Source organism: Thermobia domestica, chromosome 11 (genome assembly GCF_964235325.1).
Source record: "Thermobia domestica chromosome 11, izTheDome1.hap1.1, whole genome shotgun sequence".
Taxonomy (NCBI): domain Eukaryota; kingdom Metazoa; phylum Arthropoda; class Insecta; order Zygentoma; family Lepismatidae; genus Thermobia; species Thermobia domestica.
In genome coordinates, this window is record NC_137464.1 from 226234165 (window position 1) to 226261843 (window position 27679).

Below are 27679 nucleotides of genomic sequence, written 5' to 3' on the forward strand. Positions count from 1 at the left end.
ATAAAGAATATATAGATCATAATTTGATTAATTAAGGCTAACAAACCTAGTTTATCGTTTTTCTTCTGTAGTATTTGAATTTTTTTTTTTTTTTTTTTTAATTTCTTCTTTTAAAGCTTAAAGTTTTAACACCTTAATTTTCTTATTTCTGAATCTGTCTTGATTCTTTCAGATGTTTTCATATCTTCTGTGGGAATCTATATAATTAAATAATAATTTATATTATAAAATTGAAAATGACTATATTTGTGACTCTTAATCTCTTGAACAACTCGATCAATTTTTAACATAGATGAGGTTCGGGCCTGGGATGGTTTTCATTTCACTTTGACGGTGTAACGTAGAAGAAGGCGAGGGGGAAGATATTTAAAAATTATTGAAAATGACCGATATTAGTGTCAAATCCAGTTTTCGAGGTCACTGAGATGAACAGTGATAGTTCCGATGCCGTTTAAATCGATATCACTAAAAACAAAAACAGCATATTTCACGGGTACCAAACACATGAGATAAGGAGTTGGGCATTTAAATTTTAATATTAACCCAACGATGTGGGTAATCAATGCCAGTAAATAATAATAAAATAAAAATAAAACCTCCCTGACTTTTATGAAATACAGGGTAGTCCAAAAGTGAGTATACACCCCTGCATTGATCAAGTATAACATTCTAGCTTACAGGCTTATTTTCTTCGGCTGTTTCGAGCTTAAGATATAAGTAAAAAGACATTAAGAGCAAACAATAAAGAAACTGAGTCTACCTGATGGATAACAATAAGAAATGATATAAAAAACAATAAGCTGATCAGTACGGGACTCTGGGCCACCCTGTATACCAATCTTCTCTGACTTCTTTTTTAAGGTTAGTGTGAATTCTGTGTAGCTCATCCCTCTCAAATATAGCTAGAACATTATATAATGTGCTAGACTCGTATCCCCGTTATTTCTTCCAAATGATCCATTCATTTGTACACATTTATTCATTTCACAAACCATCGAATATGGAATCAAAACAGAAAAAATAAATAACCAATATATATTTTTAAGAAAAAAACTCAAAAGTTTTATTTATGAAGTGAAGCAATAAAAAAATATATAAATATGAACCAGTCATGCCGAGTCCAACAATATGAATTAACTACAACACAAAATACAGAGAAAAATTAAGTAGTAATTTGTTCATTTTGGAGACTTGATAAAACAAGCACACAATTAAAAAAAAATACCAATTCGAGTGTCACAGACAGATCAGGTCACAAAACAACTTAAGATAAACTGTTAATATCATTATGCTATGATTTTTTAAAGAAAATCACAAGTTCTGCACACAATTAAATATACTGAAATCAAAGTACTTAAAAATTCTTTTTTTAATATTATTATTATTACGAATGACTACGTATTTTGCAACATCTTATCTTGCAGACCAAATTCGTCTATAAATAATAAATAATCTACGGGAAAAAAAAGTTCCACAACAAAAAAAGGACATCAAATATCAATAGTGACACTAATCTAAATGTCAAGTAGCAGTAAATATTTTCTTACTATTTACAATATATTAAAAAATCTTCATATAAAAAGTAACTACGTGGCATTCCAATATTAACACACTCTAATTATTATGGCCGTCTACAAACATGTAACTCCTTGAAATACAAACACAAAAATAAGAGATTATTAAAAAGTATACTTCCCATAAATTGTTAGTACTAATAATACTCTATCAACGATGAGCAACATTCCCTTATTTATTTAAGTCCAATATTGTACGTTCGAAAGAAACGATAATAAATAATATGTTAATAAACCATGTACAGAAAGTAAATGCAAATTCCGATAACTGTAATTTCCTTTTACTCCCAATAAAAAAAAATGTATAGTATAAACTATGTTACAGGAGTCGAAGAGCAACAAAGGTCATAATCACAATAAAGTAAAATCTTACCTTAATAAAAACTTTTGAACAACAGCATGTTACTAGTCGATATATTTCGTACAAAGATCAATGTGTCTGAGGAAGGCTGTTACATAGCCGAAACTGTAACACAGATATATATATATATATAATCTTATATATATACACAGTGGCGTATTTAAGGGGGTGGCTTCCGGGCTTAAGCCCCTCCCGAAATCTTACTTAGTATAGTAAAGTAAATGAAATATCTTGCAGAATTTTCACATTTCCAGGCAAAGCCCCCCCCGAAAGTTAGCAAAGCCCCTCCCGAAACAAAATCGTAAATACGCCACTGTATATATATATATATATATATATATATATATATATATACTGCTTTGGTCAGTTGGAGTTTTATTACAAAGATCAATTTTTAACTTCGCAATACGCGGTAAATACATTGTATATCCATTCAATAAAAGAACTATCTAGATATTAAAAACTTATAGAAACGTAAATTTTAGCAAGAACATATAGTACGTTTTTCCATACGATGAGTGGCTGAATATTTACAGCATGGTTTTAAACCGAGGTAAGTTTCTGATAAAGAACTGTGGTAGCGAAGCCGGTAAGGCGTGTTTCCCGTTGGGCAGCCCTGGTTCGGTTCCCGATGGAAGCAGGAAATATTTGTCGTTCTAATGCAACTCTGAGATTCATTCGGCCCCTTTTAAAACGGGTACGTGCGAAAGTAAAGGGGCTAGAGTGTAACAAGTACTTCATCTCCGCAAAGTCAAGAATGAGGAGAGCCTTTACTTTCATTTTGGACCTTCCGAACGCGGATGGGTGGGAGATCTTTACTAAATTCCTAATAATTCCTCTGTATTCTAGCTAATAACGTATAATTTAAATTTCCTTTTTTTTTTTTTTTTTATTAATCGATGCTAAGGACACTTGATTTTTGTTCGAAATATATCAAATGTCAGTGTTTCGGTTCTTTTATTATTATTTTTGTTGTTGCTGTTCATAAGCAGAGGTTTTGAAACTACAGGAACACCAGTTTTTTCCTATTTCAGCTTTATATTTACAGTCAATTCCGTACCTGGCCACTTCGTAAGTACAGACCGAATAACGTCAAATGTATAGTTTTGCGTTTATTGTGGGGCACATGAAACAGAACCACAACTGTTTCCAATACAAGAGGTTTATCAAATAATACAGAACAATACTTATTCGCACCTATAAAAGATATAGTGGAAGAAAATAGGTTGTTCTATTAATATATGGGTTATCCACGCGTAATAGTAGTTGTGATTAATTCATGAAGCTTCAATGGCTGAGCACCGACTTTAAGAAATAAAACATGGTGCAGCCTGGATAGCGTAGTGGTTAGCGCATCGGCATCGTAAACTGGAAACTTGAGTTCAATCCTCACCCCAGTCACTTTTTCCTACACGGAAGTTCAGACGGGAGACCCGGGTTCGATTCCCGGCGGGAGCTCATGTGGTTTGGATTCCATGTTAATTAGTAGGTCCAAGTCTGATATAGCCTCGCTGCTAAAAGGGACGTTAAACTCAAAATCATAGAAAGCTCTGACAAGCGTATACTTCTGTGTTTGGAGCACCAAACAGGATGAATATGGGTGATCATTTTTCAAAGAATACATGAACAAAAATAATTTTTAAAAAATCCCGCTGTTGTTGGACAATCTCTTCAGCATCACGCTTTATATGCTAACGGAATCAGTCTTACCGGTAATCTAGTATCAAACAGCAAATTTGTTAACTAGATGGCTGAAACGCAACAGTCACAAGTTAGTTTTAAAGTCACAGAAATCCATCAACACAGAATTACGTTGTTATAGCACAATCAAATTTCGCATTAAAACTTCACTCACGAATATGTACTGTCAATTACTCTCCGAAAATCGTCATAAAACACAGATTTTTTAAAAAGTAAAATATCATTAAAAAATCTTTGAATTAAAATTGATGATACAGTGGTGCCCATTTTCCCTTTGTCCATGACGCAGCCTCAAAAATTTACCATGATATTTCCCCCAAAATTGTTTCCTACTTTTAAGCTTATTCAATGGTTCTAAGATTCGATACCTTGGATCCCACCATTCATTAAAATGTGCTATTGTTTACGTCCTTTTCATGATTCTCTAAGTGGTTTGAACTGATTTCTTTTCGATCCCCTAAAATTTGAAACACGCAAAGTGCGTTACCCTTTTTCCCTAGTAGACACCCCTGACAAATGATCAAATCATTCATAGAATGATAGAACAAAATAAATGTCTGTGAGCCTGTAAATCAAAGTAAATTGTGTTACCAATCAACAGAAAATCGAACCTTTAAAAGATCTCATACACAGCATACTTAATTGCTGTGAAAATTAAAAAAATTTTTACATACAAAAAGATACATAACACTGGAAATATCATACCATTCCTGAAGAAATATTCAAGAATAACTTTAAAATAATAGGTAGAATTGAGTTTCCTTCTTTTGTATACCCACATAATAACATAATACGATGAAACCAAGATTACTGAATACAAAATTACTAATACAAGATGTGATCAAAAAGTACGGTGAATGTAGTTACACAGTGCCATCTATCGATGTTGTATTCATTTCAACTAGTAAGCCCGGTAGCCTAAACATTTAGTACAGTCAGTGTCGAGTTTGAACGAGTTGTGACATGTTAGTTGGCTTCTACAGGAAGAAGAGTGAGGACGTGTTAAGTGTGTCTGTCGCGCGCGAATATTGTTTTCTTCTAAGTTGCAAAACAGTGCCAAAGAAGCTCACGAAATGTCAAAATCAGTGTATGGCGACGAAGCGGTGGCATTGAAGACTGTTTATAAATTGGTATGAGTGATTCGAAAGCGGTAAGGAGTCGGTTGAGAACGAGCAACGATCGAGACATCGTCTGACGTCAAAAACAGATGAAAACGTGTAAAAAGTCGCACAAATGACTTGTTCGAACATGCGAATGACTATTCAAGAATTTTCCGAAGAACTAAACATCTCGTATGTGTCCGTGGAAAGCATTTTAACCACTAATTAAATGGGAAAATGGCTTTTTCACCACGAAACGCGCCTCGCTTTTTTTTTTGGCTGAAAAAGTACTCCTGTCTGTATATGTTCACTGTGCTCTCCAGGTATAGCCATTCGACTTCTGGTTATTCCCAAAAATTTAAACGGTGCTTAAGAAAAAACGTTTTGACAGCATTTCTGGCATTGCGAGGGCCACGATAGAGCAGCTGGACGCTCTTCCAATAGAAGCCTTCCAGAAATGCTTCCAGTCATGGATTCAACGTTAGGATAAATGCATTGCTACCCAAGGACATTGAAGAAGATTAAATCAAATTCCATGTAAGCTTTGTTTCTAATAAAATTATTCATCCTTTCTTTTTTCTTTTTTTTTTTTAATCACATCTTGTATTACATTTTCTACTGAACCGAAAGAATTTCTGACCACAAACAAGAAACTTTAAGAACAGAAAAATTTAAGAACACAGATGATTCAAATGTTAATACTGTTTCACATAATAAATTGTTTTACTAAAATCACTAACCTTACTATTAAAAAAAATGATAAATAAATACTAGTCTTTTACAATTCACTGGTAAAATTAGTGTCTTAAAATTACAATTTATTAAAAAGGCAGCATTGCTCATCGCCGGTCTCTTCAGTTCCTAGCTGGATTGACTATTCTTTTTTTTTTAAACTCTCAATGAGAACAAAATACTGTTACTGAAGCTCTAATCTAAATACTGCGACATATTTTGTATACTTCCCAGTATGTTTACATGATTTGTATGTTATTAAAAAAAAATATTTTATTATGCAGACACTGGGGTGCTTTTAGCACAAGTTTTTTTTTTTAAATTACACATGAAAAAAACACAAAATATTCACTGAATTTATGACTAATACTCTTATTTAATATTGTCGTTAAATACAACACAGTTTTAAAAATAAAGTCTGATCAATACATATTGTTTCAGGAACAAACTGGACCTTCATCCCTGATTTTTGCTATCAACTATTATCTTTGTAACACAAAACGATAGGACTTATTTGCATTTTCCATTTTGTTTTTCAATACAAAATCACCACAAAACTTATATAAATACAAAATATGCTTAATTTAAGTACCTCCTTTTATTGTAATATACAAACAGAGCGCCTATTTTATTCTGCTTTCTTTGAAGTCGAGACACATGTTTAAAGTGACAATAAAGGAACACATACACACACCTGGATGAACCCTCGGTTTTTCTACTTTTTCGCTAAGTTAAACTCGCTGCATCATCATGAGTTACGCGTTACTGCAAATTTAATAAGATGTGAAATGAGTAAAAATACACGATTATTCGTAAATTTATGAGAAAAAAAAAAAAAAAAATCCAATGGATCATGATACTCCTTAAGTGGGTTGAGAAATATCCATTTTTTTAAGTCCGCTCGATTGTTGTGCTGTGCCACTAGGAGGTAGCATCAGTAGCACCAAATAATAGCCTAAATGTTATTTTGTTTCGAAATACGCAAAAAATTCTGCGTATTTCGGATTTTACCTTCGACAACCGCAAAAATTTCCGGATTTTACCTCCTGTGATTTGGTCTTGTGTAAGTTTTTGAGCTACACTACTATGTTACTCTACTCCCCGCCAATCTTTAGGATTTTTGCAACTATATCACTGAGTACTACTGTAGCTCTGCGGCAACTATGATTTGCTGACATCCGTGTAGGACGAAATGAGAGATGTTAGACTGCTCATTCTAACTTCGGAATTATGTACATGTTAAATAAAAATAAAATTTGACTACAGCAAGTATTTAATATTACTAATCTATGAGTTACTGTCTCAGCAGTAACCACTGTTTTCTTCAGAAACAGTTTTAATAATATTAGACCAGATAGCAAGGCAATGCCGAAACTGTTAACACAGATTAGCATAATAACCGTTTTTCTCCCTCTCTTTTTAATGCATAGATATGAGTCATATCTCCAAAGATGAACACACTGACAAGGAAAGGACATGAACCTGTTATCCGGACATCCGAATCAAATTTAGTCCATTCGATAAACATAACAAAGATACGTTCATGCACAAAAAATTAGGTGCCACGGGCAACGAAATAAGTCCCTGGGGCCCATTAACCCTGTTAGTATAAAGAAAATTGTAGGCTTGCAGTGAAATACTTATTGCATCAATACTGTTGATTGGAAAGTCATTGTTTATAGTTCATTCTCTTTAGCATGAAACAAACTTTTCAGAGGTGATATGTACTGGAGCCCATAACATACTTGAGCAGAGAAAACTGGGAGAATGTCGGGAAAATTCCCTCCAGAAATCCCTACCATCAACTTTGGACCCCTCTGGAGTAATATCGGGTAAAAGTACACAATCCAAATGTATCTCAAAACATACTACAGGGGATAAGAAATGTGTGTACCAAGTTTTGTATAGATAGACAGAATATGAAATGAGGTGAAAGGGTGTATTGGTATACAAGCTTTTCCCTCATATCTATTCCCTGTATCAATACAAAACTTGGTACACATATTTCTTCTCCTATAGTATTTTTTTCGAGATACATTTGGATTGTGTGCTTTTACCCGGGGCCTCCCCAGAAGGGTCCAAAGTTGATGGGAGGGATTTCTAAACCGAATTTTCCCGACATTCTCCCAATTTTAACTGTTCAAGTACGTTATGGTCCCCAATACATAGCACCTCTCGAAAGTTTGTTTCATTCTGAAGAGAATGAACTACAAACCATGACTTTCCAATGAATAGTGTTAATGCGATAGCTATTTCACTGCGAGTCTACGATTTTCTTTACACTAACAGGGTTAATGGGCCTCAGACTTACTCCGTTGTCAATGGCACCTAATTTTTTGTGCATGAACATATCTTTATTATGTTTATCGAATGGACTAGGTTTGATTCGGATGTTCGATGACAGGTTCATATCCTTTCCTTGTGAGCATCTGTGAAATATATAATAGTAACTTGGTGAACGTGCTTATTATTTCTGTACGAAACAATCTGGTATCTGCTGTGTAGTTTATTTGATGTTACTGTTTTTGAAGCCTCTTCCAGACTTGAGAAAACTTGATATATAAAATAATAAATATAATAATACAGAAGAAAAGATATAGCATGAATTCTCAGGTACGCTTGAGGGAGATAGGATCAAGGGAAAGCTCACTGCACGGACTGTTTTACATAGAATTAAACAGCGAATAGCAGGGCGAAGTTTATTGCTATTTCACTCCAATGAAGCTAAAACCCTGACATCTGAATGGGAGCCGGAACATAAGGATTACCAGTTCGTACATTAATTAGTGAACATAGAAACTATATATAATTACGTCAGAAAAATAAATTACTTAATTTTGTATATTTGATATTCTATAGGTGACTGAATTCTACAGCTAAAAGAACCAAAAGTGGGAACAAAGGCTCTTCAATAGACATTATTGTAAACTAATTCGTCGACTCAACACTACTGTTACCCATTTCTAAAAACAAAAAGTACAACTCTCACATCTTGTGGAATACACGGAACATAAAATCATGTTAATTTTAACACGTGAAACTTGTACATAGAAACTTCTTCATTTTTTTTATTTACTTATTTATTTTAATTCCAGTTTCCAGTATACTGTTTGTAATGAAAACTCTTTGCATTGTACAGAAATTATCAAATAAGAGAGGAGTCAAAGAGAATGGGAACAAGTCAAAGATTTCCTATAACGCTAGGTGGAAAAAGAGAAGGGAAAGGAGAGTCCGCAATCCGGCAACGCTGCGCTTAAAACTGCGTACCATTGGCTATTGCTTATGTTGCTTCTTATCTGAAAAAAAAAAAAAAACTAGGGAAATCCCAATTACTCCTCTTACGATCGAATCGTAGTCATATATACTACTGCATTTTAGTGGCATTCTCTTGGCAGAAATGAGTTTGGGAATGGCATCATTTTGGACCACACAGGAAAATAAATTCCTCTATCTCCAAATGCTAAGTTTTGACTCAACTTTACAGTGCATTTCTAAGTTTTAGCTCATCCTCAAACTTCTTCTATACTTGCCATATACAAACAAAAATGATTCTACCTCTCCTTACGTAATTTTTCTATATTACCCACAGCTGTTGATGATACTAAAGAGTTTAGTTTAACGATAGAAAAACCAATGAAGAAAACAGATTTATTCATGTCGATTTCGCGATTTTCATCCAGTTATGCACGTTTTTACTGTGATTTGACTGATTTTCAGTTTTTCCATCACAATAACAGAAATTAATGAATTGGGAAAATGTCACATCGCGTCAGTTCCAACATACATTAATTACAGCCTTAAAACAACTTTTAACAAGCAAGAACTGTAAAAATAAGTGAACATGTAAAAAAAAAAACAAGAAAGTTACGAAGCATGCAATAAAAACAAATTGTCTGCCAGAAATGGAACGCGAACACTTTAACACGGCTACAAATAAACATCAAAAATTCATTCGCGATTTCGTTGTCGCTTTATCTGATAGATAGATATTAAAAAAAAAAAAAAAAAAAAAAAAATCAAACGAAATAACTGAAAACCTTTATATCTGGTGCTATATTAGATTCCCAAGTCACCATTGCGGCACAAGACCACTCGTTTCCTAATAGTAGTATATCTTCTATAATATTCGTTTTCTTCCCCCTTCTCTGTCTGATAAAGCGTCAGCGAAATTGCTTACAACATACTTTTCTTGTATTTGTGTTTTGTGATATTGTTACCTCATTTCTGGTAAGTAAATTATATAACTTTACAATCGTCACGATAAATATGGATTACACTATAATAATTCATTGCTACCATTGTTCAGGAAGAAGAAAATAAAGGACAAAAAATGATTATGCCTTAGACTCTTACTCAGGGAAAAAAAAAGCAAATAATCATGGCAATCTTAGAATCTTATATCACTTTCCCAGTCTATTTCCACATTTTAAAATAACTTATGCGTCTAAAAGAGATAATGCCTTTTATACATAGTGTATACTACTGAATTGCTAAAAATGCTTTAAAATCATTAACATTACAGTTATCTGTATGTAGAGCTTTTCTATTTCAACTGTGCCCCCTTCTGGCGCTGCTGTCGATGTGTGTTTTCCCGTACCTCCCTCAAAAGACGAGGGACAAGTTGCTGTGGCCGAGATCCTTCAATAATTGGACATGGACAGGATTGCCAAATTGAAACATTTCCAATTATTTCAAGGGCTTCGCTGTGCACTGTCTTCTTAGCCATTCTAGTAGCGTGCGATCTCCACTCGCCAAGACCAAACGACTGAATGAAAAATTGGCCGAAAAACACAGCCGAGGTCATTCATTTCTTTCCCCAAAGCAAAGGGAAGGTATCTTCCGTAAGAGAATGGTGGGAATGGGACCGAAGTATGTTTTACATATTTTCCGAGGGCACACTTGAAACAGAAAAGCTCTAGTAATGTACAAATTATGCATACTTATGGCTCAATTCATTTTTTCTTTTTTAAATGGCTAATCTTTGCACTTCAAACGTACGATAGTTTGTGATTTATGTTACACATGATTTTCAATATTTTTTTTTTCTATTAAAAAAACAAAAAAAAAGTTGATTACATTTCTGAGTTTATTTGGAGTACTTTTTCAAGTTCAACATATATCACAATCTCTAAATTTGTTGCTTCTTGAATTCAAGCTGCATCAGAAACCATTATTCTATTACCAATTACGCATCATTCATGGAAAGTACACATTGTAATGAGTAATGCATTAAAAAAAAAAAAAGTGTAACATTTCTAACGTAACATACAATTTTGCTACTACTGAGTACCTAATTCTATCTCCTATCATATATTCAAGGCAGTTCATCACATAGTCAACAGAAATACATAGTTATGTTTTGGGCTTTTATTCTCGTCCCACGGAGAACCTATCACGATAATCTCTCTTTAGTCTAATTATGCTTTAACATTTTATACAGAATATTGGTGCAATACAAATATAAATACTGCATCAGTACATTAAAATGAGAAAAAAAAAAAGTATCTTATTTAACACTTTATGTATTGTCTTCAAAAACCAGAGCGAGTTAACTCTCCCATAAACCGTTATCTTAAAAATAAATATGATAAGCACTTTCCGAGCTCATTACAATTATAGGGTTATTCATCATTTAAGAATCTAACTTCGAGACAGAGGACGCTCTCGTGGAAAGTTATATCGGTAAAAAGTTAACATATTATCGCTACCCGCTAAGGGAAGGAAACCTGAAGTATGTACTGCTTGTTGTGCATAACTTATAGAGATAAAATGCACGCTAATTCCTTTAGTTTATGGAGATAAAAAGTGTAAATTTTTTACCGATATGATTTTCCTTCACGAGCCGCCACTGGTTCCAGACATCATTCCTGACACTAAATGGAACAAATAAAAGTTCTAATACGTAAGGGTATTTGTTTAGGAGCTAAAGGTGGGATGATATCAGACAGACAGAATTTTGCAAAGCTATAATTTTAAAAATGGAAATACACAAGGCGTGCACAGTTCGCTAAAAGAAATGGGAGGAATAGTACTACAGATAATCTTGATATGTAACTTCAATTCAACAGTAGTATGCAGTTTCCAACGTACTTAATAGAATTGTACTACAGATGGCACTAGTGTGAATAGTATTATGATCAGAAACTGTTATAACTTTCGATTTTGTAAATATATTTCTAAAAAGATTGTAAAATTGAATTTTTAAGAATAAATATATTTTTTTTCAGACCACAGCCCCAATTAGTAGCCGTCATGGCCTTATTTTATAACAATGTCACTGTGTGACAATTCTATGAACTATATGAAATATGTACCTCGTTGTATCAATAGCTGTTGTTTATCTGAGTTTCTTGTGGTAACAGAAACTGAGTAATTGTGCCTCGATTGAATCAGACAGGACAGGAAGACACTATGGAACTCTTGCTTCTGCGGCGATGAACCAGTAACTTTTCTGCGTCATTAACGTAGTATAATCTCAAAATGAATATGAAAGTTAAGCTAAAAAAGCAAACGGCAGTGGGATGTCCAATCACATCTTCTTTCATTAAAAAAAAAAAAATAAAAATAATAAAAAAAAATCAATTATGTAGTGCCTTTCTTCGAATATTTTTAAAAGCTCAACTATCGTCAATGGATGGCAGCATATTTCTCCTGTTTCTAATGTATTTTGTAAGGAGCAACAGAATTCACAATAATTCAATTGAATTCAAGATATATATTCTCAAACTTTATACAAAGACAAGTTGAATGAATAAATATTCTCTATTGTCAATAGATGGCAGCACGTTTTAATTATGTTTCTAATGCATTTTGTAAGGAGCGACAGTATTCACAATAATTCAATTGAATTCAAGAGATGAATATTCGAACTTTATACAAAGACAAGTTGAATTCATGAGCTTCATCCCTTCACCGACGAAACTTGGACAGTTTCTGTATATTTTCATGTATCATTCGTTATTGTATGTGATATACATTTTTTTAATATAGTCCTTTCCTATCATATATATATAGGATGATTATATATATATATATATATATATATATATATATATATATATGCATTATTCTTTGACTATTTATGTTTAAATTTTCTTTAGATTGAAAAGATAAGAGAGACGTGCTCCTACACCCTCCATTCCGAAAGAAACCGAACTTTTGAAAACAAATAGTACCACTAGTGCCATCTGTTGTAATATTTTACCGGTAGATGGCGTAGTCCCTCATTGACAACTGGTATAAATGTCATGACATTTGGATGCACGGCAACAAAGTTATTGCGTTTCAACTGTCAGTGTGTTGTGTACATCGGTCGGCAAATGAGTTTTAAACAACGAGCTGCAATTGAGTTTTGTGTTAAACTGGGTAAAACTTTTAGTGAAACGCACCAAATGCTACAAAATGCATATGGTGATGAGTGTCTATCCCGTACGCAAGTTTACGAGTGGTTCAGGCGATTCAAATCGGGTAGAGAGACGCTGGATGATGACGAAAGATCAGGCCGTCCCAGAACCGGATTATCGGAAGAAAACATCGAAAAAGTGCGTGAATTCATCAAACATAACAAAAAATCGTCGGTGAAAGTTATTGAAATAGAATTAGACATTCCTCAAACAACCGCATACCGCATTTTGACCGAAGTTTTGGGCCTTAAGAAGGTTAATTCGCGGTTTGTACCACACAAACTCACCGAAGACCAAAAAGTTGATCGAATTGCGCATTGCAAAGAGATCGTTAAAAGTGCTCGGCAGGATCGAAACTTCTTGAAATCGATTGTAACTGGTGACGAGACGCGGTGTTTTGAATATGAGCCCGAAACAAAGCGGCAAAGTGCTGAATAGAGAGCGCCGGATGAAGGAACACCCAAAAAAAATCGCTTGGTGAAGTCAAAAGTTAAGGTGATGCTGATTTGTTTTTACGATTCAAAAGGAATTATCCACAAAGAATTTGTTCCGCCCGGCCAGACAGTCACTGGAGAGTTTTACTTGGGCGTCATGAAGCGTTTGCTGGCAAGAATTCGTCGTATTCGGCCCGAATAACGCGAAATCGGCAGTTGGACTCTTTTGGACGATAATGCACCATCACATCGTTTGCGACTTGTAACTGAATTTTTGGTCAAAAATCACATTATTCGGTTGCATCATCCGCCCTATTCACCAGATCTCGCTCCTGCGATTTCCATCTGTTCCCGAAACTGCATTTGGCGATGAAAGGAAAGTGGCACGCATCGATTGATGCCATTGAGAAGGCGACGACCGCCGTCCTAAAGACCATTCCAATAAAGGACATGGAGAAGTCGTTTGACAACTTGTTGGAGCGTGCAAATATGTGTATTGATGCAGAAGGGGAATACATTGATTAATAAAAATGATTTGTTCCAAAATGTACATTGCTTTTTTGTTTTTTTAAAACGTTCGGTTTCTTTTGGAATGGAGGGTGTATTTTGGTCATTAGTGCTCCTTTAAGGTCACCTTATCATCAATTGATTTTTTCCCGTTTGTTTAACTGCCATTATTAAAATGATGTCTTAAAACGAAATATCTCTCACTTCCAGATTGTAACCGAGAGCAAATTGATACAAATATGGATAACATATCGGGACTAAAGGAAAGACATTGTAGTGTTCCCCATTTGAACTGTTGCAGCTCTTTGTGTTAACTTGGATCTATCTATGCGCAAGTATTATTTGACTTTACGCGTTTCTTTTCTTAGCATACAAGGAAACTGAATAACTAGCAAATTACTACGACAATACGCGAACTTGTACAACGATGTCAAAATTTCCCCAATAGCCAGAATTGTCAAACTTGTGTATATTTCATGTGAAGGAAGTACATACACACCTTAATTTGGATATTACAGCTTCTTTTGACAAAATTTCTCACTTTCTGGACCTTAAAATAGAACTGTTTTTGACTAATGTTTACTAGAACTGTTGCTCCATTTAAGTCAGGAATTATCTATCGAAAAGACTACCGCATTTTAAATCATTTTATACGTAGCAAAATTCAATGACTGTTCGTTCATAAATAGTTTGGTTTTGTATATTCGCCTTTTATTTTTTTCTCTACTTTTAACTGAAATACAGTTTACCGCAACATTGTGAAGACTGTTAACATGCGACCGGACTGTAATTTTACATCTACGTAATACCTAAGAAGTAATTAATTTCAAGCAATGAGGTAGCCAGTAACTGCAAATTTCCTCTTTTTTTTTTAACGTAAAAAAAGTAATATAAGGTATTACCGCGCAACTACTAAAATCCATTTTATTTTTTGCATCGAAATTTCGTCTACATAAGAAATTAAATACTTTGTAGTTTAGTAATACTTACAGAACATCCACAATGCAGTATTATGTTGAAATTATATGCAAAATGGCACTCACTCATACTAATTTAAGTTAGAAAACACCACAACTTATATCTATATATAGTCGGAGGACATATTACACCATCAGATATAACTCTATATCTTTTCCACCATTCTGAAAGAAATTAAGTACTTACGAAAAAAATGCCCACGCATAGTACAGCCTGGATATTTATGTATATATATACAAACATACAACATTTTCATTTCCCTTCATCAAAATTAAAAAAAAAAAAAAACTATAAAATATATATATACACAAGTGCAATTACATTTGGCTTTGATCATGCGGCCCTCATTATACTGGGAATTATACAATGAATCAATGAATGAAATAAAAACAAAGCATTCGAGCTGTCTAAATAATAAATACTGATCGTTGTGATACTATGTCAAAACTTGCCAAGAATAAAGAGAGTACATCACAAGCCTTCAGCTGCTTTCTCTGACTCTTCTTTGCAAATATCAGTACCATTACTACTGCTGTTATTATTATTATTATTACCACTATTGTTATTATTATTATTATTACTACTACTACTATTATTATTAGTATTAGCACTACTACTAGTAGTTGTATTAGCACTATTACTATTATTACTATTAGTACTACTATTTTTAGCTGCTTTGGATGCTGATTTCTTTGCCGAGATCATCGGCCTCGTTAACGCTCCTGACAAAAGAGAAGCTAAATTCAAATTCAAAGTGGCCGACTCAAAGGTTGATGACGGTGTTGTATGAACAGAGGATGATGAGGGAAGCGGAGGCGATGAAGATGATGAAGGCGATGTTGATGATGGAACTACCGACCCTGAAAGCGATGCTGAAGATGGCTCTTTTGATGGTTTACTATCCGAAGTATCTGAAAGAAAAAAAAATATTACGTTAAAAAGAGGGATTTTTTTTTTAAAAAAAAGGATGAATATTGCATTAAATAATACAAGTATGGATAAACAATAAATATACGGAGGGTAGACAAAGAAATCTAAAAACACTTCATACAGGACACGTAAGTTTGGCTCTCCACTGTACAACACGTGTTGCGGTTGTCGATTTTTTTTTTTTTTTTCAATGTGTCATGTGAACCTTCCTCTTTCGTCAGCAGTAACTAGTTCACCTGTGAGTGTCGTGGTGTGAAAGTGATGCGGTAAAATGGACGACCTGACAGACTTCCAAAGAGGCATGATCGTTGGTGCCCGTCTGGTTGGAGCTTCAGTAGCAACAGTGGCGAACATTGTGGGGGTATCGAAAGGCACTGTGTCCAATGTCACAAGGGCATACACAATTCATGGGCAAACGACGTCTGCAAAGCCCAACAGTGGTCGAAAGACAATCCTGTCAGATTGGTACCGGAGGGCATTAAAACGGATTGTAGCAGCTAAAAAGAAGACCACTGCATTGAAAATTACGTCTGAACTCAATTCCGGCCTACAGAACCCGATTTCATCAATAACAGTGCGACGGGAATTTCATAAAATGAAAATTCATGGCAGGGCGGCTATCGCCAAACCCCTGGTCACAGCAGTAAATGCGAAGAGGTGTATCCAGTGGTGCAAGCACCACAAGGCGTGGGCTCATGAGCAATGGAAACACGTAATGTGGTCCGATGAAACGACCTTCACCTTGTTTCCAACAACCGGTCGTGTTTACGTATGGAAAACACCGTCGCAGGCCTATGATAGACTGTCTGCTCCCAACTGTAAAGCATGGGGATGGTTCTGTTACACTATGGGCAGTAATATCGTGGTTTTCTGCAGGTCCCATCATAGCCCTGCATGGAATGATGAATGCTAAGGCGTATGTGGCCATTTTGGGGGACCAGGTTCTACCCATGGCCCAAATATTGTTCCCTGATGGTAATGGCATCTACCAAGACGATTTGGCACCCTGTCACGCTGCAAAAACGGTGAAATCGTGGTTTTAGGAGCATGACCAGGAGCTATCACACTTCACCTGGGTTCCACAATCATCAGATCTGAACATCATTGAGCCATTGTGGTCTGAGTTAGAAAGGCGTGTTCAGTCTCATTAGCCTCCACCAGCATTCCTTAAGGAACTGGAGCATGTTTTGGAGGAACAATGGTACAAAATTCCACATACCACGATTCAGGAGCTGTATACGTCCATTCCACGTCGGATCCAAGCTGTTTTGGACGCAAAAGGAGGCCCCACACCATACTAGGTATGATTTTCATACTTTTGCAAACGTTTTAGATTTTTTTGTCCTACTCCTGTATACTGATCTGTAACGTACCATGGGGAACAAAAAGAAAGTTATAAGTAGCTTAATTCAAAATGTACACTTCTGTGACTTTAAATTGCTTCAGTAATGCAATATTTCATGTTTGTACACAGGGAATTCGCACAGTTGATGCAATTTTTCTATGAGTTGAAGAAGGAAAAGGAAAAAGTAACTGAAGTAAAGTAAAACACTTCAAATGGTTTGAAACACATGTACAGAGCAACATCGTACATGGCTTTTATACTATTGCCGCTAAGTTGTGAAGTGGTTGGTATGTGCAGTGGCCACTAAAACTCTGATAACTTAGTGCTGAATTTAGTGCTTTATGTGGAGAAACGACTGAGTTGATAAAATGTACATAAATAATCATAAACTAACAAAAAATAAGAAACCGTGAAGCCGAAGCTCTTCACTATTATCTAGCCGTCGAAGGAAACAGGACTGGTTGCCGAAACTACACACGAAATATAACAATCTTTTTAGGATTTCCAGGACACGTTATAGATGAGTTTTGTTAAACTTAACAAAAGGGCTACATTGTATCTGTGTTAAAATACATGTATCTTTTGAGAGACAGAAAACAGCTGTAGTTTCTTTGTTATAATTCACTTTAGAAAACTCGACACTGAAATAAAGGACAAGAGTTTGTAGTTCCCGGTCACATTATATGGAGCTGGTGGTGGCTGTGACTGAATTATATCTCTCTACTACCTGCTGCTCTTGTTTTTGAGATTTTATAGCAGACAGTGAAATCGACAGAGAAAGAGCTATAGAATATTGGAACAATGACAATGCTCAAATAGTGCTAAGAGGAGCCCATACTTTCCATTATTACACTTTCACTTCTCTGCTATACCGTTATGTACACTCATGTCCAAAATTATTGTCGCATGTCTATAAATGTGTTGTTGTAGGAATATAATTTGATAGCGAATTCGCCCGGTATTTCTTATAATGTTAGTACGTGTATAATCGGCAAAGACATGTATGTGGCAAATTTCATATCAGAAGAGCAGTAAATAAGAAGAATAAAACGAAAATACAATTTTTCTTGTCCATTTAGCAACATTCTGTTTTATTCATTCTAATTTTCGTATTTTTATTCTTTTCGTGAGAAATTTATCACAAATATACATTTCCCGATTATACACATAATATTAATATTAAAAGTACTCTGCAGAATCATTATCAAATTATATTCTTACAAGAAGACAGTTATAGATATGAGACAATCATTTTGGACATGGGTGTACATTATATCTTCCACTATATTACTGAATACGGTAAATATGAATTTCCTCGTAGTCATATTGTTAGCAAACGCACCTTTGGTGCGGGAGACCAGGGTTTGATTTCCGGGTGAAATCTCACGTGGTTTGGATTCCACGTTGGGCCGTAGGTCCAAGTCTCATATAGCCTCAGTGCTGAAAAGAAGGGCATACTTCAAACCAATTAACTAATCAAGAAAGAAAATCAAAATAAAATCCGAAGAAAAATTAACATGCAGTTCATTAATGTACGTTCTTAAACTCCACTGTATATTGAAGTACTAAAAAGCAGCCATTTTACCATTAACTTGAGCAATGCGTAATATGAAGGAAAGTATTACTTAATAAACACACCGCAATTGATTCTATTTAATCAGTTTCTGAGAATTCGTTTTTCTTTGTTAAGACTTGTTTTTAAGGGTGAGAAGTCCAAGTATCTAACGTCGTATCTTGTAAATACTAATAGGTGAGTAAACTAGCAATATTAACAACACATACTAGAGTTATACCGTCATTCAAGTAATTAATAGCCAGAAGAAGCCTTAGGAATATACATATATCTATGCGAACAACCATACAATGCAACATAAACTTGTATTACTCTTAATCTACTTATATTCTGCCTCAGTCAATCCACGTATAGCATTTACAAAACGTAACCTTTACATATTTCCAAAACTCATTTGATGTGCAAAACTTGCCACTAAATTATACCAAACTCTTTTCGGTATCTACCATTTATCTTAATAAATGGTAGATTAAAAGTAACATCTAAATCAAATCCAAAATGTATCCTAACTTTCAAAAGAACATCATGTCCGATTATTTTGTCCACTTTAATCTTCCCCAACATTTTCTTTCTTTCTACGTTGATTCACTTTATTTTGCCATAAAAGGATTTCCCAATCAAAGCAGGGTTGGTGCTTGTCTTGAAGTAGAAGCATTGCATCGGAACACAAGCCTCTTCTTCAAACCCCACGCGACACTAAGTATTTTTATGATTTACTAGAGTTCACTCACTTGCTACATCAATCCATGTCATTAACATTACACTTGGCTATTGTGTGCTAACACTACAAATACTTTACTTGACGAAAATGTTCGTTGTATACTAGTCGCTTCAAAGACGGTATTTTTTTTTAAAGAAAGAAAAAAAAATCTTTGATAGTCGTTCGGTATGAAGGGGGATGGGCATTCCTTTAAAAATTACGAAGATAGTGGAGACTGATAATGATGAAAATTCAACTATAGTGCGGGTTAGGCTTAACTTGTACAATGGACAATTACTAAATTGTATATCTGTAATTACAACTCAATCTTTGATCATATAACACATTTAATTATTACCAAATAACACTTCTACAAGCACTAAATTCTCTCTTAAATTGAGAATCACTTATTCCGTCATCTTATCATAAATTACTCAGCTTCTAACACCAAAACTTATTAGCCATTACATTCTTAATTATCCATAAACAACATGCTAACATAGTTGTTCTTCTTTTAAACATCACATACTTGGCGTTAAAAACTTAAGTTTCTCGTTGCCAACCATTTCATTTCCCTACAGAGACGGTGGTATGTCTTACCTTTGGACATTTTTTTCTTCATTAAATACTAACAATATTGTAGAATTTGATTTGTATGTGTTATTTCTGGGTTTTCGTTATTATAATCTATATTGATTACGAAACAAACTACTTACCCGATTTCTCTCTCGGCTTTCTTGTTCGAGTACAGATCACGTCCTTCCTTAACGTGATTGGTCTAGATCTACCATGGAGTTTAAAATACAGGCCACAAGCGTTACACACTGGTTCCCCAACATGATTTCTTCGCCATAAAGAAGTAGTAGTTGTACCACAATTGGAGCAGCTAAAGCGTTTCTTAAGCTAGAAAGAAAGGGGAAAAAAAGTTTCATATACTGATATTTCATTTGTCACATTTTTTAATTGATATTCGCACATGAAAACCTTTAGTTTGGGATTACTTGGAAACACAACGTAAACATGTGTTTGTTAATAATGTTGCAACAAATGAACTAACTCGAATGTAGTAAATAATGAATTTGGAAAATGATGCGGATTTATATTACCAAAACGAATGTACATTTTCATGTCAAATTTTGCTTTCATTCTGAAAGTACTGTCAAAATGATATAAAACAGGTAACTGTGGGAATATGGAAAACACGTAAGGATATCTTCTCGAGTATGTGTGTCAAAATATAGATCCGAAGGTTCTTATTACTAGGTTCAACCTGTAACGTGGACGAAGATAATGTACTTCGCATGGTGAAAATGTCGACGATGATTAACCAATTACTGTCAAGTAAGCTCATCTTTAAATTCACTTTATTTTTAGAGCACCAAACTACAAAAGTCTCAAGAATTTCCCGTTTTATTTTCGAATCATTTTTTTCTTTCTTTCTTTTCTTTTTTTTTCTTTTTCTTTTTTTTTTTTAATACAAACGATGATTTATCTAATAACAGTGTTGTTTCTTTCCGGCGTTAAGACAAACTTGATGTCTGCGTATCGTTTTATTGTGTACTAGCAGCGTTCACCCCGCTTCGCTGGGGTCACCCCGGAACGCAATAAACTTTGTTACTTAGATAATTTTTACTTTTTCGCTTTCAAGTGATATGATAAAAACCATAGAAGATTGCAGTAAATGTTAACATTATATCGCCTGTCATTTATGTTAACCCGCCGAGTGACACGGTCATGTGGGTTGCATATAAATACGGTTAGATTTAGCTATGATGAGCTAACAAAGGATTTCTACGTTATGGACACTTGAATGGTCAATTATCTCAAGACACTGGTAATTGAAAATTAAAGTGATATGATAAAAACCATCTAGGGTCCAAATCTTAATAACCCCCCAAAAATGAAAGAAATTGGTTCAGCCGTATTAGCGTGATGAGCTAACAAAGGATTTGTACGTTCTCTTTTATATATATAGATAGATCTGATGTTTCTTTAGTCTACTGTGTGTATTTTTCTTCACCATCAGTATGTATGTATGACACACGCTACGAAATTAAATTCGATAATCTATATAGATAAAATCAAGTGAAACTTTTATGGAACAATTATCATGAGTTATGATAGTTCGCACCTCCAGAATAAAACTGTAGCAACTCTTAAATATAAAATCTTACAGGTAACGACCCTCCCCCAAAACAAAGTTGTATTTAAAGAAACTTTATGATAATTTTTCTTTCCGAGAACTGTAGCGTTATTTCAATATGTATAATATTAATTACTGTAGAGAAGATCTTTGTTAAACACACATATTACAACTATTACACACTAAAATTTGATAATTTAAAATTTTGAAATTTGACAGTCTTATTCTGCGGGGGTGCTAATTGATCATCAAATAGCCACAGAATTCCTATTCAAATATTCAAAAACTGATAACAGGCAATTCGCGATGCAAAAGTGAGCAGCTGCTTGCATAAAATTCTAACTAAAATCACAATTCGACCGAGATATCACTGAACCCAGCACGCTACCTAACCTAAACATAAGCAGGAAGTCAGGCACTCAGTCACTATTTCTTTTTCTAAATTCATTTTATTTCTATTATATAAACTGTTTTTAGTTTATTTTTATTTCTTAAACATTTTTTTAGCTTGTACTTTTCATTATTGTTTATTCAGTATACTTCTTAATTTTTAATTGTTACAATACTTTCATTCAATCACTTTTCTGCTTGTTCGTTAGAGTGAAATCTTGCAACTTAAATTTGAAACATTTCCCTCCGAACTACAGCAGTGAAATTTGTACGGACAAAATAGTTTTATATACTTTTCGCTGTGGCTTACCATTTTACTGTAAAATTAATTGAACAACTACAAATTTATTTGGATTACATATATGGGTAGGCAACGTCAGTTAATTATTATTTCAGCAGAGTGCTTCAGTGCTGGTTCGAGACTTTTAAGTAAGCTAGGAGTAAATAATTGATTGCAAGATATTGAATAAAGACTAAAGGAAGTATATAATAATCATTAAAGAAAGCTTTTAGATACAATAGTTTCATTAAAATACATTAAAAGGATACCATTTCTGATGTGATAAAATGAAATGAAACTAAGACTAAAAGCATTGAGTGTGACTTAATGTTTATTTTTAACTGTTTCTTCAACCATTATTTATATTTATGAGGGTGGCTTAATAAGTAACTAGGTTTGATATTAAAGAGCACAATTTGGGTTTATTAACCTCCTTATTTCACGAAAAATGCCCTTGAAGTTCAACGCACTTGCCACAACATTTCTCCAGCCTTGCGGAAATAAGTTACTTCGAGGCTTTCAAAATATTCGTTTATTTCCTATTCAAATTTTCATCCTGCCAGAAAAGTTTAGGTTCGGGAAGGGAGATGATAGTCCAAGGGAGTTAGATCTGGTGAATATGCAGGATGCGGAAGCAGGTCAAGTCGCAGCTCGAGCAATTTTTGCTCAGCGACGCGGCTTTTCCTCTGATCCGCACAAGTAAATGCGGCCCTATCTTGCGCTTTTTTTTAATTTTAAATCTGCAATTCATTATGCAAAATGAAGAGAATCCGTTCAGTTGAGATGCTTGTGACCAGTTATCTCGCATACTTTTACTCTTCTGTCGGCTAAAATCAAATCATGGACTTATCGACGATTTCGGGCGTCACAGCCGATTTCAGAGCTTTAAGACGTGGTGCAGCTTCAATTCTTCTGCCACGCTTAAATCCATTTACCGCTTAAATTCATGTAAGTAAAAATCCTCTCATGAATTTCCTTCGCTGTTTTCCCTTCTAGAAAAAAGAATTGGGATCACATCACTAATTCCAATTTGATCCATTTTTCATTGTTATTCGAAACATTTCTGTTTAAGCAACTCTAAAATAACCAACTACTGTCAGAATGACTTGCGACCACAGGCTATTTATTCATAGAAAGAAAACTTTATAATTACATATACAGATAATATTAGATCCATCTTATTAGTATCTGAACCAAGTTACTTATCAAACAGCCTTCGTACTTTTATTTGTTATATTCTTTTTAACTTATTTGATTGCGTATTTTATTATTTATCATTCAGTGTACTTTCTGATGTTTATTTTCTGCTTTTAATTATTTTTGTCATTTTCTTAAGTGTTTATTTCTGCTTACCTTTAGATCCTTTACACATTAAGTTAGATTTTGAAAGTGCCTGGTCTAATGCACAGGGTGGGTCGCCTATGCAAAATATATACAGTAAAACCTGTGAACTTGGCCACCTCTCTAAGTTGGCCACCTGCTTATCTTCGCCTGGTTCGTTGAACCTGCATTTTCCACGCATTTTGAACACATTCGTTACTTATTACTCTGTAAGCTGGCCACCTGTCTATCTTGGAAGTTGGCCACATTGAAGCAATGAAATGAAATGAAATCTTTGAGTTTTACGTCCCACGGTTATGCCGGTTAGGCTAAAGGAGACGATGATGATGAGTATTGAATGAAATGGTGGAATGAAGAAAGTGGGAGGAAACGGGAGAACCCCGAGAAAACCCACGCACACGGTGTTTGTCTACCACAAAGTTCACTTGGCGGGGGCTGGGATCACATTGAAGCAATGTTTGCCCTATGATGATAATGATAAATTTATCTGCGTATCTTGGCCACGCAAAATACCGTTTTGTTACTTTTCTTAAACTCTTTCTTATTCCCATATGAGAGGCAGATGTTCTGTATTTGTGACTGGACACAAAGGAACATGGATTCGCACGATTTGTTCTTGGAGGTCAATGGCCAGAACACTACCGTCATAAAGGGTTGGTGAAGGAAATGTGAATATGAAAAAGCACATACAGGAATTCAGGAAATGGTTATACGTATTTGTTTACTTTGTCTGTTTTGGAAAAAACATTAGCTATATCAGCTCCTTACATCAGTGGGGAACTTTAGTAATTCCGGAAAATTCTCAAGGTTAAAGCTAACCATGTCAATTATCAACTAGTTCACTACAAAATTAGAACGTGTATATGTGCCAAAAAGAATAAAAGAAGTACGTTTAGAATGAACCACGATGAATAAATGTGTATAATAACTGATTTGCTATTTTTTCAAAAGGTATCTACAGAAAATATTTGTCATTGCGAAAAAAAAAGACATATAAACTGGACATAGATTATTCAATTTATAATTTTGCTTTTCTTGTTCTCAATCTGAAATGAAATCTTTACGCCCCACGTTTATGCCAGGTAGGCTAAAGGAGACGGTGATAATGAGAAATGAGTAAAATGGTGGAATGAAGAAAGTCCGAGGAAACGGGAGAACCTGAGGAAACCAACGCACACGGTATCTGTCCACCACAATGTTCACTTGACGCGAACTGGGATCGAATCAGAGACCCCATACACCAGAAGTGAACGCTCTACCACTGAACCACTGCGGTCCCTGTTTTCAATCTAAATAACTCAGTATGCTACAATATCAATTTCAATAAACTGCGTAAATATTTTTCTATTATATGGTTGTTTGTATTATTGCGCTTTCAATCCGAATAACTAAGTGTACTAGACTAGTTTTCAGGAAGATAAAGGTACATCTATTAAACATACTGTAGTATTTTTTTTTTCTAGTACTGTACATTGTTATGATTACTCTATATACATTGTTTAAAAGTAACTACGCTGCCATTGCTTATTAAAATTTTACAATCAAGTAATACTAGAAATCCTATCTTAAAAATACACCAATCACACTTATTTTCTGTAAGTTGGCCACTTTTCAATGGAACCGATGGTGGCTAACATAGACACGTTTCACTGTATATATCCACGCAATTCCCACAAATACATAAAGAATTCTGAAGTAAACAATATCAAGACAGATACTTACTGGATGGGGTTTCTTTTGTAACGACGGCGTCTGTGCGGTCGATTCTTCCGTGGATGTAGTCCAAATATACGATGGGTTCCAATAGAATTGATACTGAAAAAAGTACATCATTTAATTCTTTTAAATTTAATAGATTGTTTCCAAAGATATTACCTTACAAAAGCACAGGAATGTGTTTATAACTGTAATGAGAGAACCAATTCTTAATATATTTCGATTACACATGTAGAAGTCATCAAGAATAAAAGGACCTGAAAATTAAGTACAAATACATGATTCGTACAGTTTACGGTGGGTAGTTGGTAGTTTATGGAGATGGTCAGAGCTCAAGGTGGAATCCGAATATGCATTCTATTGGCAATTCAACCCGGATTTTTCGCGTAAAAGGCATTAACATTATTTTGCCACGAAGAGGCCAACTACGTTGCTTTTTTCGTCGTTGTTTTTCTTCTAAATTCTACATTGCTATAATTGTTTTATAATTAAATCGAAGTCTTAGGAAAACATGTATTACACAACAATCATTTCCTTCACAGTAAGCATCCTGAGTATCGACACATTTCTTCCAGCTTCCGTTATCAGTTATAACAAAATTTCTGGAGGCTATTTTTGATTACTTTCTTTTGATTGGTTAGTTTATTTGAATAAACTTCAGCACACCACAGAGACTACATGAAACGTGAAATGGGATCTTACATGAAAGCTTAACTTGGGATCCGAACCCATGAGCTTTCACAGTGAAGTCCCGCGCCTTCTAAGCATATAGCCACAAGGGTGCTCATGACCTTTTGCAGTAGACACTGCATATATTCTTGTCTCTTCTGACTTAGAGATCAATGTCATTCTCCACAGACATTACATGATGTATTGAAAAGATTTTATAACAACGTATTCTCCATTACTACCCGATTTTCTAGATCAAGATCTTGATAACGAAGTGGAGATTCATCTCAGCAGATATGCATGACGTACATTCTGAAAAAGTTGACAAAAATGGCTTCCACACATGTTTTGACAAACTATACAAAAACTTGCAGAGGTGTGTAGCTGCAGATATGTGTTTTGAACTAAGTGTTTTGTGAAAGACACACAGAGTGAAGAAGTAGATGACTGGATCGGGACTCGAACCCAAGATCTTTTGATGTGTTAAAATCTAGCTGTTTTCCTTCTTTCATTAATATATGATGTTTTGTAAAAGCTTGAATTTCTTATGAAATAAAAGTACAACACACGTCGAGAAACTTCCTTGCATTCATGAAATTGTATTTTATTTTTAACTCTCATAAGTTTTCCGTAACCATCTTCTCAAATATTATTTATTTTAGAATTGCCTTTGATTAATAGTACTCTTATACTAGCAAAATACGTATGTGAGCAGAATACGGGAAAAAAAAACCCACTACGAAACCTCTATTTTCCACTACAAATTATATTTATACGCGTAACATATAACGCTTTTGTGTAAGTGAATAAATAACAGGCGTGGCTTTGGTGCTTGCGATCCAGGACTCGACTTTTGGAAGCACTTTTTTTTTTCTTTCTTTCTTTTTTTTCATTTATAGGACTCCTTTCCTAAATGATAAAAAATACTGGACTAGTAGGCTAAGAAACTCTGATTCAATTCCAGATCTGTAAGCTTGTGGTGAATAATGTTATCTTCGTTGGTTTTCTGGAGTTACTCTGTTTTCTTTAATATTTTCGTTTCATTAATTCTTCCATTTTTTTACAGTCACCATTCGTAACAGAGTGTAACTATGGAACGCAGTTTCATTTCACTTTTTCAAGCATCCAGTATTTTATATAACTGTACGACCAAAATTAATAAAACGATCACATTAACACTTCCATTGCAATTTATTTGTATTTTTAATGTTCAATATCTTAATACTAGACAAACACATCATACAGTTATGTTTTTTTACACATGAACACGTAAGTTGGTATGTGAATGCGTCAAATGAGTTACACAAGTCGCACAAACATTAACCATTAAATTCAATAAGCTTAACGAGGAAGGGTATAGCATTTTGTGGATCAATGTAGGCGGGCGTCCAACTGAGTTCTGTGCGTTTATTTTTTTATATTTCTTAATACAAAAAAATATCCTATAATTACAAAAGTAGCAATAAAATAAAAATTAACTTTAACCTACACAAGTCGTGAAAAGTTTTCGGAATGACTCATTATAAAATAAAAATAGTTCACAAATTAATATTTTCGAGAATAAAAAGTAAGAAAAGATTTATAATAATAATAATAATAATAATAATAATAATAATAATAATAATAATAATAATAATAATAATAATAATAAAGAAAAAGAAAGCAATTACCACTAGTAAATACTTTCAAAGAAAATTGCAGTGTGTGCGACTCTCTAAGAAAGTTCTGTACAGATTCACAATGCAATATTACATTATACACACTCACCAGCCAAAACATTGTGACTGCCCGCTAGTTTTTGA

The 27679-nt window shown here is 34.3% G+C and overlaps 1 protein-coding gene across 2 annotated transcripts in view; it reads right to left on the reverse strand.

Moving 5' to 3' along the window:
• Window positions 1–5613: 5613 nt before the first annotated feature.
• LOC145664778 (uncharacterized) overlaps window positions 5614–27679 on the reverse strand; it is a 55813-nt gene continuing 33747 nt past the window's right edge. The window contains exons 5-8 of one of the 2 annotated variants that reach the window (XR_014127517.1): window positions 25215–25307; window positions 20055–20241; window positions 6512–15701; window positions 5614–6479 (exon numbers count right to left, since the gene is read on the reverse strand). Coding sequence is in view for 1 of the 2 variants with exons in the window: in XM_081731734.1 (XP_081587860.1) it covers window positions 15262–15701; window positions 20055–20241; window positions 25215–25307 (720 nt within the window). In the remaining variant the exon portion in view is untranslated. Of the gene's footprint in view, window positions 15702–20054; window positions 20242–25214; window positions 25308–27679 lie in introns of both variants that reach the window. The other variant, XM_081731734.1, reaches the window with a different exon arrangement.